Source organism: Amia ocellicauda, chromosome 15, assembly GCF_036373705.1.
Source record: "Amia ocellicauda isolate fAmiCal2 chromosome 15, fAmiCal2.hap1, whole genome shotgun sequence".
Taxonomy (NCBI): Eukaryota; Metazoa; Chordata; class Actinopteri; order Amiiformes; family Amiidae; genus Amia; species Amia ocellicauda.
In genome coordinates this window covers 582,584-600,419 of record NC_089864.1, presented here as the reverse complement: position 1 = coordinate 600,419, position 17,836 = coordinate 582,584, and the positions used below count along the sequence as shown (strand labels likewise).

Sequence of the window (17,836 nt, the reverse complement as noted above, 5' to 3'; positions counted from 1 at the left end):
TGAAATGATTTGCAGATATCTCAATCATTTCAAGATATCTTCAAATCATGTAGAGATATCTGCAAACTACGGTGGCCCTGAAGTGCAACTGCTGAAAAAACAAAGCAGGGGCTGCGAGATTTGCAGTGGCTGTGAGATTTAGAAAGCACGTTGAATGTGTTTTAAATCAATCGCGATCATGATGAAAAGGGCTCTTCAATGCTCCCCTGTGACCACGGATCTCACGGTTCCCAACAGGTTTTGTACAGAGCACTACAGACAGGACAGACATGGTTTTAAAGCAGAAATGGACATTCAGTATAAAACGCATGTAGAATTAAGATAAGTTAGAGAGACAATGTAAAAGTCCTTCATAACATAAAAATCCATCCATTTTCGAAGCCGCTTATCCTGGTCAGGGTGGCAGGGAGCCGGAGCCGATCCCGGCGGGCAGGAAAAACCCCAGAAGAAGCGGGAGACGCGGGATAACCGCGCAGACAGACACCGAGCCGAGACCCGAACCCAAAGCCATCGTGCCGCCCCTAAAATAAAAATACTATTTTATATTAATGTGTTGTTTATTATTGTTTCTTAGTTTTTTGTAGATTCATATTTATTAAAGCCATCTCTCTAATTTTGCATTTCCCAAATTAGCTCCTGCTTTTGTCTATTAAATCAGCAAACGGCTCCTTCTGTTGGAATTCTTAACGGATGTTTTCTGTTAGCGCTTAATAATAATAATAAAAATAAAGCACTGTCCACTGCCTTGTAATAATGAAGTACAGTTGCTAATTTAGTAAATATAGCTACTTTTAACCCCATTCTGTCTCCTACCTAAGCTTTCATTAAATTCTAATACATGTTAGGACAGCCCTATAACTCTTAATGTGTCACCACAGTGGACAGGGAGCAGAAGACACAGCAATATTAATATGTCAGCACAGTGGACAGAGAGGAGAAGACACAGCAATATTAATGTGTCACCACAGTGGACAGAGAGCAGAAGACACAGCAATATGAATATGTCACCACAGTGGACAGAGAGCAGAAGACACAGAAATATTAATATGACACCACAGTGGACAGAGAGCAGAAAATCACAATATTAATATGACACCACAGTGGACAGATAGCAGAAGACACAGCAATATTAATATGACACCACAGTGGACAGAGAGCAGAAGACACAGAAATATTAATATGTCTCCACAGTAGACAGAGAGGAGAAGACACAGCAATATTAATGTGTCACCACAGTGGACAGAGAGCAGAAGACACAGCAATATTAATATGTCATCACAGTGGACAGAGAGCAGAAGACACAGCAATATTAATGTGACACCACAGTGGACAGACAGCAGAAGACACAGCAATATTAATGTGTCAGCACAGTGGACAGAGAGCAGAAGACACAGCAATATTAATATGTCAGCACAGTGGACAGAGAGCAGAAGACACAGCAATATTAATATGTCACCACAGTGGACAGAGAGCAGAAGACACAGAAATATTAATATGACACCACAGTGGACAGAGAGCAGAAAATCACAATATTAATATGACACCACAGTGGACAGAGAGCAGAGAATCACAATATTAATATGACACCACAGTGGACAGATAGCAGAAGACACAGCAATATTAATATGACACCACAGTGGACAGAGAGCAGAAGACACAGAAATATGAATATGTCTCCACAGTGGACAGAGAGGAGAAGACACAGCAATATTAATGTGTCACCACAGTGGACAGAGAGCAGAAGACACAGCAATATTAATATGTCAGCACAGTGGACAGAGAGCAGAAGACACAGCAATATTAATGTGTCAGCACAGTGGACAGAGAGGAGAAGACACAGCAATATTAATATGTCATCACAGTGGACAGAGAGCTGAAGACACAGCAATATTAATGTGACACCAAAGAGGACAGAGAGCAGAAGACATAGCAATATTAATGTTACACCACAGTGGACAGAGAGCAGAAGACACAGCAATATTAGTATGACACCACAGTGGACAGAGAGCTGAAAATCACAATATTAATATGACACCACAGTGGACAGAGAGCAGAAGACACAGCAATATTAATATGTCACCACAGTGGACAGAGAGCAGAAGACACAGCAATATTAATATGTCAGCACAGTGGACAGGGAGCAGAAGACACAGCAATATTAATATGTCAGCACAGTGGACAGAGAGCAGAAGACACAGCAATATTAATGTGTCATCACAGTGGACAGAGAGCAGAAGACACAGCAATATTAATGTGACACCACAGTGGACAGAGAGCAGAAGACACAGCAATATTAATGTGTCAGCACAGTGGACAGAGAGCAGAAGACACAGCAATATTAATGTGACACCAAAGTGGACAGAGAGCAGAAGACACAGCAATATTAATGTTACACCACAGTGGACAGAGAGCAGAAGACACAGCAATATTAGTATGACACCACAGTGGACAGAGAGCTGAAAATCACAATATTAATATAACACCACAGTGGACAGATAGCAGAAAATCACAATATTAATATGACACCACAGTGGACAGATAGCAGAAGACACAACAATATTAATATGTCACTACAGTGGACAGAGAGCAGAAGACATAGCAATATTAATATGTCACTACAGTGGACAGAGAGCAGAAGACATAGCAATATTAATATGTCAGCACAGTGGACAGAGAGCAGAAGACACAGCAATATTAATATGACACCACAGTGGACAGAGAGCAGAAGACACAGCAATATTAATATGTCAGCACAGTGGACAGAGAGCAGAAGACACAGCAATATTAATATGACACCACAGTGGACAGAGAGCAGAAGACACAGCAATATTAATGTGACACCAAAGTGGACAGAGAGCAGAAGACATAGCAATATTAATGTTACACCACAGTGGACAGAGAGCAGAAGACACAGCAATATTAGTATGACACCACAGTGGACAGAGAGCTGAAAATCACAATATTAATATGACACCACAGTGGACAGAGTGCAGAAGACACAGCAATATTAATATGTCACCACAGTGGACAGAGAGCAGAAGACACAGCATTATTAATATGACATCACAGTGGACAGAGAGCAGAAAATCACAATATTAATATGACACCACAGTGGACAGAGAGCAGAGAATCACAATATTAATATGACACCACAGTGGAGAGATAGCAGAAGACACAGCAGTATTAATATGACACCACAGTGGACAGAGAGCAGAAGACACAGCAATATTAATATGTCAGCACAGTGGACAGAGAGCAGAAGACACAGCAATATTAATATGTCAGCACAGTGGACAGAGAGCAGAAAATCACAATATTAATATGACACCACAGTGGACAGAGAGCAGAAGACACAGCAATATTAATATGTCAGCACAGTGGACTGAGAGGAGAAGACACAGCAATATTAATGTGTCACCACAGTGGACAGAGAGCAGAAGACACAGCAATATTAATATGTCACCACAGTGGACAGAGAGCAGAAGACACAGCAATATTAATATGTCAGCACAGTGGACAGGGAGCAGAAGACACAGAAATATTAATATGACACTTCGTGCTCCGTTTCTCAGACTCTGTCGGCTCTTCTGAGAAGCTGCTCGGCCCACGTGAGTTGCTTGCTGTCCAATGGCGTCAGTCAAATATATTCACATTGTGCCTCCCTCCGTAATTGCTTCTGAAAATGCCACAGGAGCTGCTTTACTTTTTCAGCAGTTGCACTTCACGGCCACCGTAGCAAACCATTTAGAGATATCTAAATCATGAAATGCATTTTGAGATATCTCTAAATTATAATTTGGCTTGTCATACCTGCCCAGCAACTCATGATACAGTGTGATGTAGTGCTACTAGAGAAAGAGATTGAGTGGTTCAATTTACAAAAAAGTGTAAAAATAAATGTTTTTTCAACAAATATGAAAGGTTTCCTGTTTTTATTTATTGCCCCCTAGTTTGAAGTAAAAACACTAAAGCGTTTTAAATCAGTCACTTCTATCCAGTAAACCTCATGAGCCGCTGTATTAATTATGCCAAGACTCACACCATTGATACCATGTATAAACATCAGCATCAATGTAACCCTGACTCTGTCATACATGTGATTAACAGCAGAGCTCAGGTGAGGGGCAACAGTGTTCATGTGTTAATCCTGTGGGATTCATTCATTAGTGAATTGTGCCCATTATTTTTAAGTGTGACCCCAAAAATAATTTAGAAAATAAATGTTTATTATGCAATATTCACCTGAGCTCCCTTTAGGACTGCAGCACTTTACAAATATACTGTATAGGCACTCGACATGACTGTGATTCAGGTGAAGCAGTGGGAGAGCTGCCCCAAGACATAGCCACATTCAAGGTCTGTATGATCTCTGCTTTCATCAGGTTTACAAGGCGCACATGTTTAGAACCAAAATGTTTCAGTCAATAGCTCTCCAGGGTTTTGGTGATCGTGTTTGTTTTTGTCAGTAATGAGTGTTTACTTGAAAGTCCCTGGCAGATGATAAGGGGATGTTAGTGTAGGACCACTTACAGAATGAAGGAGGACTGCAAGTGAGCAACGCACACTGTGGCCGGCTCATGTGCAGAATCGATACCTTATGAAATGTCAGGTGTACTGGCAGTTCTGTGTACCTCAAGTTTGATATTGTTTTAACAGATGTCTAATATTAATTAAAAAAATGTTTAGCATTGTCACTCTGAAATCATATTGCTAGAAAAGGAGAGATTTTTGTTATTCTTATATTTGTTTCTGCTTTTTCTTTTTGTGCTCTTTATCAATTATTATTTTTCATAAACATGAAAAATGAATATTTCAACTACTATATATATTTCCTTAGAAATTGAATTATTCGATTTAATTACTCAGTTATAATGATAGGCCATTATGAATCTTCACACCTTTTGTGAGTAAACATCTCTTTATTATAGTTTAAATTTAAAGAGTGTAAAACGAAGAATAATCTTACACAATAGATTGTCAGCAGAGACATGTAAAATATATTTAATGTCAGAACAACATTTACAGAGACCTAACCAGAAACCTTAACCCATTCACTGTGGGTCATGAAGTGTTTTTTAATAAAATTAAATTGGGTTATTTTTGTGACAAACAGTGCACATTATTCAAATTGTTATTAAAATAAGAAAAGGTTAACTTAGTGTGACACAGTGCGGGGGTCTGGGTTGTAGGTCGCAGCAGGGGAGTGAGAAGATGCATGGAAGCCTGGAAAAAGGCAGTATAACAAAAGAAACCCAGCCTGGGTTCGGGTGCTGATTACCACTGTGATGGCTGTCACAATCCGGGTACTCAGTCGCTTCTCTCCTCGTCTCTTCGCTTGCACACCAAACCCTCCCTGTGTTTCCCCTCGGGTACTGTGCATCGTCTAAACCTGGGATGTCAGATTTACATGAGGAAATAAGCAACTTCGGTTGTAAAAACAAGCCCAAAACAAGCCCAACCTCACATGGAGAATATCAGTATCATGTTAGTCAACTATATAACACAATAACATTATACCGATCAGCCATAACATTATGACCACCTGCCTAATATTGTGTAGGTCCCCCTTTTGCTGCCAAAACAGCCCTGACCCATTGAGGCATGGACTGCACTAGACCTCTGAAGGTGTGCTGTGGTATCTGGCCCCAAGACGTCAGCAGCAGATCCTTTAAGTCCTGTAAGTTGCGAGGTGGGGCCTCCATGGATCGGACTTGTTTGTCCAGCTGCAGTTTTGGAGATGCTCTGACCCAGTCGTCTAGCCATCACAATTTGGCCCTTGTCAAAGTCGCTCAGATCTTCACGCTTGTCCATTTTTCCTACTTCTAACACATCAACTTTGAGGACAAAATGTTCTATGTAATCTATGTAATTGTATGTATACTAGAATGGGACCACTGACTATCTTTCCAATTGTGTGGGCTGATTGGTTCAAAATTCAAAATACAAAATAGTGGGGAATGCTGGTTGGCTGTTATTAAGGTCAATCAATTAAGGTCAATCAACGGTATTGCAAAGCAACCAATGTAACCTATACGATGCCCAATCAGAATCGTGCATTTTAATTAGAATATTTGTACACAATTCAGGTTGCAAGAACAAATAATATGGAAAAGTTTTGTGACACCTTTGCTCATGTTCACCAAGCGACCACCCACCCAAAATATATAACAAGCCGCAAAGCTCAATCATAAGCGACTGCGTGGTTGGACAAGCCCAATCGCTCGGTTTATAAACGGAACTGGCAACCCGGGTCTAACCGGCAGCGGCGTGTATTTATAGTCTGCCTTGTGTCCGGCAGCTGTCCTGGCTGCGCAGCCGCTGTGTTCAGTGTCCGGCTGCCCGCAGGCTGTCAGTGCGGTAGCTGAGAAAGGGGTCCATCGGGTCCTTACATACCTCCCGTTCTGCACCTCGCCCTGCACCTTTACAAAGTATAGATATGTACAGTACACAGATATTTAAAATAACCATAATGCTATATTTTTTTGAATTTTATATTTTTAAGCAGAAACCCATTTTATTTAATTGAGTATAGCATAAAAAGCAAATCACAAATGTTTTTACCAATTTTCATAGATTTTGTATGAATCTTGGCTAGGACAATTAAATGAAAACCATTCCTCCACAGCTCACAGAAGAGTTCTGTTTGGGACAGTTTAAAATCTAGATAACTAGATTTAGTTACAGGCTTATCTATTAAATCAAAACTTAGAATTGTTTTCTCCTATTGCAATACATATTCTGAAAATCTGCCATGCTTAACATGATTTACCTTAATAATATAATTATATAATTATCTTTATTGTACTTCATTCAAGAAAAAACATTAATGTTTTTTCATTATAATATGCTACCCTTATAGTTCTAATTATCATAGATTTATAAATTGCTATACTGAATTACTCACACAGTGCTCTAAGTAAACTTTAATTTAGGAGCCAGAAGCCTCAGTTTTTCTTGTCCTTTATGGTTGTCAGAATAATAATATGGTTAAGCATAACTGATAGAAGTGTAATCAATTATATATTAGCTGTTGTTCAAAAATAGGTATAATTAATAAGGTTGAAAGTATTCAGACCCTTTATATAAAACAAAATCATGTGGTGTTTCATCATGCAATTCAAATCAAAATGTAATCTTACCTTAACTAGTGGGTACCAAAATGCGGCCTGTAATATAAACAAAACCCAATCAATCCTCTTTCCCGAAACTATTAACATATCTATATTGTATTTATAAGTATAAATTCCTGAATTACACCCCCTGTAACAAAGAATATGTATACATCTCTGTACCTGCGGATTTCTTCTTCCTGTAGAACACCCCTCCGGCCAGCGCGATGACCAGCCCCAGGACCAGGCCGGACGCGCCAATGATCACCTTGTTCCTATCAGACTCGGGCATTGAGTAGTCTGCGAAGCACAGATGCACAAAAATTAAGAAAATTACCAAAATAAAAACAAACATTTATGAGTCTCCCAGTTTGGTCAATTAGAAAGGCCTCTCATTGTAGAGACTGAGTGTAGTCTTTGGTGGCTGGTTTGAGTCTGGGATGGGCCACTGTAGGCTGTGGCATGGATTGCCCGGGCACAGGTGCACAGGTGGCAGAGCACTGCTGTGGTTGGGTCGGGTTGAAGATAGCTTGAGTTCCAGCAGCAGTGGCTAATTATGGCTGTCAAGGGGCCTATAAACCCTAACCCTAAGGGCGCTGTTATTAATTTCTGTTATGTCAAGATTAATATAGATATATATTTTCCACCCACTTTTTTTTACATTGAATTGTGTAGCTTTTATTTTGATGTGGGTTTTTTGGTGTAATTTCCTAGATAATAATTGACTCTCTACTAAACTGTATAAGAAAATAACAACATTATAAGATAAAGTTTACAGATGACAGGAGGGAAATCAATTATTATAATTCAGTTATGTTTCAGGTGTGCAATTACCCCAGTCCACCTCAATGGGAGATCTGAGGCTGCTGTGCTGCACCCTGCAGGTGTACTTCTCTCCAGACTGGGTGGGGGTCTCCAGGTACACATGGACCTGATAGGTCCAGTCCCCACCAGGAAGCATCTCTGAAGAGGTGATGCCCTTCACCTCCTCTCCATTCCTCAGCCAGCTGACCGTTATCTGCGGGGGGTAGAAGCCGCTGGCGTAGCACACCAAAACGTTGGGGGTCTTGGAGCCCACTGGTTTACTGGAGCCCACCCACACGGTGGGGGCAACTGAAGAAGAAAATTGCCCACAGTTATGTGTTTTCACAACATGAATTATGCCTTAAATCTCCATACATGAATACAGAGAGAAAAGGATTGAACATCAAGTTTTATGTACTTCTAAACCATCCATTTTACTCTGTTAATCACCAATGAATCTTGTCCTTTTCAAAGGATGAGGAGAAGATGCTTTGGTGGAATTTTGTAAGGTGGGACTGTCATATTGTCTGTGATAGGGCCAGAGCAGATACATGCAGTGACCTCCAGATATATTTATACCCATTATTAAATTGCAACAAAAATATTATATAAAAGAAGAAATACAATTGTGAAATAATTTTCTTGCTCAAATAAGTTAAATTTTTAAATTGTAATACTAACAACACTGTAAAGAGAAATATCATATGTTCAAGGGTACGAATAAATCCAGATGTTAACAAAAACTAAATTTTATATATATATATATATATATATATATATATATATATATATATATATATATATATATATATATATAGTACAGATAATTGGAACAGAGGAGACTACATGGGGACTTGATCCAAGTCTTCAAAATCATGAAAGGCATCGACCACATCAAACCAGAGGAGCTTTTCCAGATCAGCAGGGACACACGCACCCGGGGACACAAATGGAAATTGGGCTTCAAGGCATTCAAGACAGAAAACAGGAGACACTTCTTCACACAGAGAGGCGTCACAATCTGAACAAACTCCCCAGCGATGGGGCTGAAGAGACAATTTGGGAACATTCAAAAACAGACTGGATAGGATCCTTGATCACTCAGTTATTAATGGACACCAAATGAGCACGATGGGGCGAATGGGCTCCTCTCGATTGTAAACCTTCTTATGTTCTTATTTAATTATATTTTTTCAAAGATGAAGCCAGGTTTCAGTCCATCGCAAAAAAGGCTGCTTTTATACAGCATTGGTACAGAAATAGATGTTCACCTTTAATGTCAGCAATAATTACACATTATACAACAAAATCAATGTTTGTGTTGTTACAGGGTGTGTCTTATTTACCTCTCCTGTCCAGTGTGCCATTGCGGAAGACATTCACGTTGTGTTTACAATATCGATCCTTTTCAGCCACTAAAACTGCTATCTGGGCTGTATCCTTGTTCCACTCCTCTGCATTGCTCACCCCGTATTCGGTGCGTCCTACATATTTCTTGATATTGGTGTCGAAGTGAATAACCTCCTCTTGGTTAAAAACGTAGCTCTGAGCAAAAACCACTCCCTCTACATCATCACCACTGAAATTACAGTCATTCAGATACTGGAATGTGTAGCCATCTAACAAAAACAAACACAAACAGATTAGTGTACAGAATAAATACTGGACATGTAAAAGTTGTCTTCAGGCATAGTGTGCAAAGGAAGTACTGATCCTTTAAGGGTATAAGATACATAAGAACATAAAAACATAAGAGTTTACAAATGAGAGGAGGCTATTCGACCCATCGTGCTCGTTTGGTGTTCATTAATAACTATAATAATGATCCAAGGATCCTATCCAGTCTGTTTTTAAATGATCCCAAATTGTCTCTTCAGCCACATCGCTGGGGAGTTTGTTCAGATTGTGACACCTCTCTGTGTGAAGAATTGTCTCCTGTTTTCTGTCTTGAATGCCTTGAAGCCCAATTTCCATTTGTGTCCCCGGGTGCGTGTGTCCCTGCTGATCTGGAAAAGCTCCTCTGGTTTGATGTGGTCGATGCCTTTCATGATTTTGAAGACTTGGCTCAAGTCCCCACGTAGTCTCCTCTGTTCCAGGGTGAGAAGGTTCAGGTCCTCAGTCCCTCAGTAGGACTTTCCCTTCAGACCTGGAATAAGTCTGGTTGCTCTCCTCTGAACTGCCTCTAGAGCAGCGATATCTTTCTTGAAGTGTGGAGCCCAGAACTGTACACAGTATCCAGATGAGCTCTAACTAGTGCATTGTACAGTCTGAACATCACTGCCCTTGTTCTCAATTCTACACTTTTGACAATATACCCCAGCATCGTGTTTGCCTTTTCTATTGCTTCCCCACATTGTTTGGATGAAGAAAGTGATGAGTCCACATAGACTCCTAGGTCTTTCTCATGCATTACTTAATCTAGTTCTGTTCCTCCCATAGTGTAATTATAGTGGACATTTGTGTTACCTGCATGTAATACCTTGCACTTGTCCACATTGAATTTCATCTGCCAGGTGTCGCCCACAACTGAATATTATCTAAGTCCCTCTGAATAGCCTGTGCTGCCAAGATTGTATCTGCTGACCCGCCTATTTTAGTATCATCTGCAAATTTGACAAGTTTGCTAACTATCCCAGAGTCCAGATCATTAATATAGATTAGAAAAAGCACAGGCCCTAGTACTGATCCCTGTGGAACTCCACTAACAACCTCACTCCAGTTAGAAGCGACTCCTCTAATCGACACCCTCTGTTTCCTAGACATCAACCAGTTCATAATCCATCTACTTTCATTACCCTGAATGCCTACAGCTTCCAATCTGAGGATCAGTCTTTGGTGTGGAACCTTATCAAAAGCTTTTTGGAAATCTAAGTATATCATATCATATGCTTTCACCTGATCTACAGCTGCAGTTGCATGTTCAAAAAATTCAAACAGATTTGTAAGACATGATCTGCCTCGTCTAAACCCATGTTGACTATCTCCAAGAATATGGTTTTCATTAAGATGCTCCTCTATTTTCTGTCTAATCATTTTCTCCAACATTTTACAGGTGATGCAGGTGAGACTGATGGGTCTGTAATTTCCTGGCTCAGTTTTGTCCCCTTTCTTGTGGATTGGTATGACATTTGCTGTCTTCCAGTCAGTTGGCACATCCCCTGTTCTAATAGCCCCTAGGAGTCCTGATACAACAGTGGACAAACAGGCAGCCTATGTTTTAATTGAAGAAAGTGAAATGAATGTAAACACAAGCCAGTTTGTAGCATCCAGAGATCAACCACAGCTATTATACAGGTTTACAAAAGGGTCAACCCAGCTAGAGCCGTAGCCCCTCCAGCACAGGTTTTGCTAGAAAAAATAGTAATAAAAGTAAAAGTAGAAATAAAAATAAAAAATAAAGTAGATAAAGGAGGGCCATCACTTTATTTATTTCAATGACAGAGGATCTATCACTGTGTATTAACAGGACAATATAAAAGTATCTATTTTTATGTAAAACACCTTGGTAATGTTAAAAGTCTATGTGTAATCAACAGAAAAAATAAACAGGTGACTATAAAATGATAGTCCTGTCAGTAGTACATTTAATTGCATTGTGGTACATTGCAATCTAAATGACTTTAAAAGCAAATATATTCACCAGATTTGTTATTTATAAGAACAATCACAAAACAGTCTTTTCAAACTTGAAACGTGTACTAATTGAATATGTATCTTAAGAAAATAATGTATTTTAAATATGTATGGTCTATTCATATACATAATCATCCATACTTAACTTAGTGGACTACACTGTACTCACAGGAATAGTTGGTAACACTTTAGATTGAGTGGCATCAATATATTTATAGTTATTTAACTTATAATCTATATCTGTTCAACAAACACACTGTTGGGTACTCTTGAATGTTTATTAGCTAGAAGCCACGTTGCGTGCACTTGTACAAGTACTAGACTGTTAATTAAATATCTATAAACACACCATAAGTACACTACATGAACATGCAAAACCAATATAGATATTAAACATGTATGGCCTATTCATATACCATAATATTCCATACTTAATGCAGTACACTGTACTCACAAGAAAATTGAAAATATACTGAAACAGGAGACACTTCTTCACACAGAGAGGCATCACAATCTGAACAAACTCCCCAGCGATGTGTCTGAAGAGACAATTTGGGAACATTCAAAACCAGACTGGATAGGATCCTTGATCACTTAGATATTAATGGACACCAAACGAGCACGATGGGGCGAATGGGCTCCTCTCAATTGTAAACTTTCTTATTTTCTTATGAAACAATGTATCATAATACAACAATTAAGGAGTTAGAAAACATTTCAATTCAATTTAAAAAGAGGAATTTTCTTACCCACTCCATGGTTCAGAGTGCACAGACTCAGTGAAAGAGCTAGCAGTGGTCTGATTGGTAAATAACTAAACAGTGACCTCATTTTTGAAGAGTTTGGTGCTGCTGTCCTGTATGTGTCTTAAAACTTTTTTGAACTGAGGAGAAAAAGAGAAAACTGATATAAAGTTCCCCACTGAAAACATAGTTTTCAGGGTTGTCATCAGTTTCTAGGCAGAATCCTCATTTCACCCTGCAGTGTTCATCAAATTAGATGCAAAGTGCACACCAGAGATCAAAGAGAATTAATATTCCTTTTGGGACATAAGATAGTTTGGGAGCTGAATTATTCCAGCGCACTTAAGTACGCTATCTAACGTAAGACAGTTGTAACAGTTTTTTCTATGTATTCATCAATTAACAGATATGCACTGTATCAAATGTATTTCAATATCAAATTGTTCTTTATACGTAGATACAAACCATGTTTTCCCCTCCACAAAATAAGAGATTTATCGCTCATGAGAGACAGACATCTTTCTTAGAGGAATGAAATAAATATTAATTACATTTATATTTTTCTTGGCAGAGAATACTGTTGATTTTTATCTGGACTGCAATTACTGACAAAGGCACCCCCGAAGCTATCGGTTGTGTTTTAGCCTCAAAGCAATGGCAGCTCTGTAAACTCTGCCTAAATGAGCACCAGCCCTCAGAGCAGCTTTGAATCAGAAAGATCTTGCTTTTGCACAGAGATCAAAGAGTTCATATCGTCCAGTCACTGGTCCTCTCCCGCCTGGACTACTGCAACTCCCTCCTGGCCGGCCTGCCTGCATCCACTACCCGCCGCTCCAGCTCATCCAGAACTCTGCGGCTCGTCTGATTTCCCTTTGCTCCCTTTCCCGTAGCCCTTGACTGTGACCTTACATCTGGACAGCACTTATCTTTACTTTCCAGGATGTACACTCACCTAAAGGATTATTAGGAACACCTGTTCAATTTCTCATTCATGCAATTATCTAATCAACCAATCACATGGCAGTTGCTTCAATGCATTTAGGGGTGTGGTCCTGGTCAAGACAATCTCCTGAACTCCAAACTGAATGTCTGAATGGGAAAGAAAGGTGATTTAAGCAATTTTGAGCGTGGCATGATTGTTGGTGCCAGATGGGCCGCTCTGAGTATTTCACAATCTGCTCAGTTACTGGGATTTTCACGCACAACCATTTCTAAGGTTTACAAAGAATGGTGTGAAAAGGGAAAAACATCCAGTATGCGGCAGTCCTGTGGGCGAAAATGCCTTGTTGATGCTAGAGGTCAGAGGAGAATGGGCCGACTGATTCAAGCTGATAGAAGAGCAACTTTGACTGAAATAACCACTCGTTACAACCGAGGTATGCAGCAAAGCATTTGTGAAGCCACAAAACGTACAACCTTGAGGCGGATGGGCTACAACAGCAGAAGACCCCACCGGGTACCACTCATCTCCACTACAAATAGGAAAAAGAGGCTACAATTTGCACAAGCTCACCAAAATTGGACAGTTGAAGACTGGAAAAATGTTGCCTGGTCTGATGAGTCTCGATTTCTGTTGAGACATTCAGATGGTAGAGTCAGAATTTGGCGTAAACAGAATGAGAACATGGATCCATCATGCCTTGTTACCACTGTGCAGGCTGGTGGTGGTGGTGTAATGGTGTGGGGGATGTTTTCTTGGCACACTTTAGGCCCCTTAGTGCCAATTGGGCATCGTTTAAATGCCACGGCCTACCTGAGCATTGTTTCTGACCATGTCAATCCCTTTATGACCACCATGTACCCATCCTCTGATGGCTACTTCCAGCAGGATAATGCACCATGTCACAAAGGTCGAATCATTTCAAATTGGTTTCTTGAACATGACAATGAGTTCACTGTACTAAACACGCCCCCACAGTCACCAGATCTCAACCCAATTAAGCATCACCTTAATATAAAGGTCTTAAAAACTATTTTTAACAAATGTAGGTGTAAATGAACAATTGTATTCATAATAAATATACCATTGATCTTTGACTATACATACAACCAATATATTGTTAAACTGTACATTTACATGTTTTATTTGCAATGTTAATATATACAATTACATCAAATACTATTTTTAATTGTATTTTACTGGTTATAAATTCTGTAGTCAGTTTATTCCTTTGCTTTACATTATAGGTACCCAACTGTACCCAGTACAGGGAAGTGATGCGTGCTGTTATCTCAAAGTATCCATTTTTAAGAAAACATGGTTTTGTTTTTTAAGGAAAGGCTTCTTGAACATCTGAAAAACAAATTTAGAAAGGAAAAAATGTCTTTGCACTATCTGAAGTACAGCAGATTAAATAAAAATACAGTCACCCTGCAGATGGAAGGCAAAGAGAAATGGCAGAAACTGAAAATGCAGGAGGACCTGTAAAGAGAACGCGTCGTATGGTGTGTTCAGTTTTAGTTTCACAATGTGTTCATGGGATAAGCTAAAGTCAATACACATTTGTGATGTTCTACACCACCACACTATTAAATAAAATGCTACAAATTTCCTTTTTCATTGCAGCAGCTGTTACCATCAGATGGGTCCCATGAGGACGCACACATATTGAGGCCCACCTGAGATTCTTAAAAGAGGAGCACCAGAAGTCTCGTCCACACATCCCTTAAATGATCAGAACCGCCCGTCATCGTCACACCATTTTAAAGGAAGTTTCAATTACGGATGCCTTAGTGCAGTATCTGTAGTTACAAGTGCCGAAATTGGTAACTGCCTTTACCATATTGTTTTTAATTTTATAGTGCACATGTAAATATAGTATTTCTCAGATGTGAGAGGAAAAGCTCATTAATGTGAAATATATTATTCAGGGACTAACTGAGTTAGGCTTAATTTAGGCAGCACTGTAGAGCATTGGTTAGGGCTCTGGACTCATAACTGGAAGGTTGTGGGTTTAAATCCCAGGTGGGACAGTGCTGTTGTACCCTTGAGCAGGTACTTCACTTAGATTGCTCCAGTAAAATACCCAGCTGTATAAATGAATACAACTGGAAGTTGCCCTGGATAAGAGCATCTGTTAAATGACAAATGTTAAATGTTTGTATTTCAATAATATAGCATGTGAATGCAATGGAAAGGCTGTCATTAGAAACAACACATGTTTTATTTACAATTGCAGCTTTTGCAGGATATGAAAACACTGTTTGGAGTTGACATTGACAAGGAATTGCTTGGAGTGAGTGGTTAAGGAAGTTTGGTGTCCAACGTTTTGAAAAAATCTAAGCAGAGTCCAATGAAGTCCCTGATGCAGCAAATGATACACCAGTGTGAGGATGATGTTTAAATGGTTAAATCTCAAATGTTCTTATTTTAGTTCCTGGGCTGGTTTAGGATTTAAAATGTATGTAACTTTTATATGTTAAAACAAATTCTCAATTGTCTAGTTGATTATTAAATTACCATTGCCATTAAATTGAAGCACAGTACAATTTATTAGAGTATTGAAAATCCAATATTACATAATTAACCTTAAAATGTCAGTGCCATGAATGCTGTTGCCACATGGAATTGATAATTGCTCGACAATATCAAAAACCAACTACTTTTTGTTTCAAATACAGTATGTGTATTTGCACATTTGTTACATATTGCTATGATATAAAATATAGTGATATACAGTACATGTGTAAGAACTGATTTACTATGATAGACTCTTTAAAAACAAAAACAAAAACTAGAATACAATTTTCAGATCAGTTTTACTTGCTTTCATAGAGATGTTATAATATCTACTCTTGATATATATTTTTTTGTTTAACCAGGCTACATGAATGCAGCTTAGGAATGATGGTGTTAATTGATGTGATGAGAAACTTGTTGATGGATTTTCATTTTGTTTTATTTTATAAAGGAAATCAAATTTAAGTTTAAGTATTAGTTGCCATTTAAGACATCCACATCTAAGCGACTACCCACATTGCAGTTTTACTATTTTAATGTCTAAATTTGCTTCCTAGAAACATTAAATACATGTTGTAGAATGGTGGCCAGGCAGGTGTCAAAGAAGGTAAATCGATACGCGATATGCATTTTTATTCTTTCCCCCAACAAAAATAGCACTTAAGTAAAAGGACTTCAGTGAACTACTAAATGGGGTGAGGGAGCAAACAATCATGTTGCATTTAGACCTGTGGAGTCCTAAAGACGTGAAACAAAACTAAAGCACCAAGCGAGAGCTTTTTTAAAGGTGGTGCCTACCCAAGTAGTTAATTGACTGATTAACTTAAATACTTCACTCAATCAATCACATAATCAACAGTACTGATGATTAATATTAAACTAAATATGGGTTCTATAAAGATATATTAAGTTAATTACATTTTCTTTAGAAACCCTCTATACCTACACCGGTCATCGTGCTTCGAGACTGTGGACAAAGCAGAAATCCTCTACATCGATCCACGTTGACGGACTGGAAGTGTCGCAGGATGGTAATGGCCGCATGGACGTAACGTACGCTGTTAGCTGCCTTCTAGCAGTTTATTTTGTCTATTTGTCTAAAATATTCATAATACTTCACGCTTCATTGAGCATTTTTATGCCATTTACGGTCAACCCAAAATGACAAACACTTGTGTTCATGTTTACAATATGCTAAAATGAAATCTGAAAACACAGCTTCACAGCAGAGTGTGGAGAGGATGGAAACTGGTTGCAGTTGGTATTCTGTAATGAGAGTGAAAGCTTTTTTCATCTTTTTAGCTGTTCTTTGTGGTAAATAACCACAACAAGGTAAATCATATTGTAAAACAAATGTTTTTAAAGAAAATCAATCAAAAGGTCTGCTTTCATGAAATTGGTTTATAAAAGTGTATTTACACATTCTTAATGGTTACAATGTGATGTAAATTATTTCACACAGTTTGTAATCTAAACTGACTACACATTAATTGTTAGACAATGATGTATGCATGACTAAAGAGTGTCATTGACTGTGTTTAAGTGCTGGTGAAAATAAGAGCTGCTGTTATGACTTATTTAAGGTTATACTTTTACATAATGTTTTTTTTACAAATTAGGTTGAGTTGAGTATATTATTAATACACATTTACTTGAGTGCATTTGAACATGTCTGTCCAGTTAAGTCACAAACAAATTATGTAATACTTCGTTTCTTTTTTCTACAGTACAGTGTCACAGAACTGTAGGCCCTTAAAATGTTACTCATTACTCATTACTCATTACATTAGTTGGTTTCAGTTCCTGTTTTTAATATTTTAGCATGCATGCATTTTAATACATTTGTAAATATTTCTGCTCCTTCTGTTTGCTTTATACTTTTAGGCTATGAATTGTTACATTTTTCTCCATCTATAAAAATTGCATGTAAACTTAGTTTTTCCTAAGGAATAATTATTTTATTGAAAGGTACCCTCAAATGAATATCCCTGTGGTGGATTTTGGAGACTTATGTTAATTATTTCACACACAAACACACACACTTTGTAATCTAAACTGACTGTACACAATGTTAGACTGTGGTGTAT

The 17,836-nt window shown here is 38.5% G+C and overlaps 2 protein-coding genes across 3 annotated transcripts in view; one reads left to right on the top strand and one right to left on the bottom strand.

Moving 5' to 3' along the window:
* LOC136771789 (H-2 class II histocompatibility antigen, A-K alpha chain) overlaps window positions 1-17,504 on the top strand; it is a 32,933-nt gene extending 15,429 nt beyond the window's left edge. The window contains exon 5 of the mRNA XM_066724313.1: window positions 14,856-17,504. The gene's annotated coding sequence lies outside the window, so the exon portion shown is untranslated. The remainder of the gene's footprint in view (window positions 1-14,855) is intronic.
* LOC136771788 (SLA class II histocompatibility antigen, DQ haplotype C beta chain) lies at window positions 4,910-12,583 on the bottom strand. Of its 2 annotated transcripts, none has more exons than XM_066724309.1 (6): window positions 12,296-12,583; window positions 9,260-9,532; window positions 7,944-8,222; window positions 7,293-7,409; window positions 7,140-7,166; window positions 4,910-6,419 (listed from the first exon to the last, which is right to left on the bottom strand). In XM_066724309.1, exons 1-5 carry the CDS (start codon window positions 12,375-12,377, stop codon window positions 7,141-7,143), a joined length of 777 nt encoding a protein of 258 aa, XP_066580406.1. In that variant the 5' UTR covers window positions 12,378-12,583; the 3' UTR covers window positions 4,910-6,419; window position 7,140. The 2 variants fall into 2 exon arrangements, with proteins under 2 accessions (XP_066580406.1, XP_066580408.1); XM_066724311.1 differs by having other exon boundaries at window positions 4,910-5,389.
* Window positions 17,505-17,836: the final 332 nt, after the last annotated feature.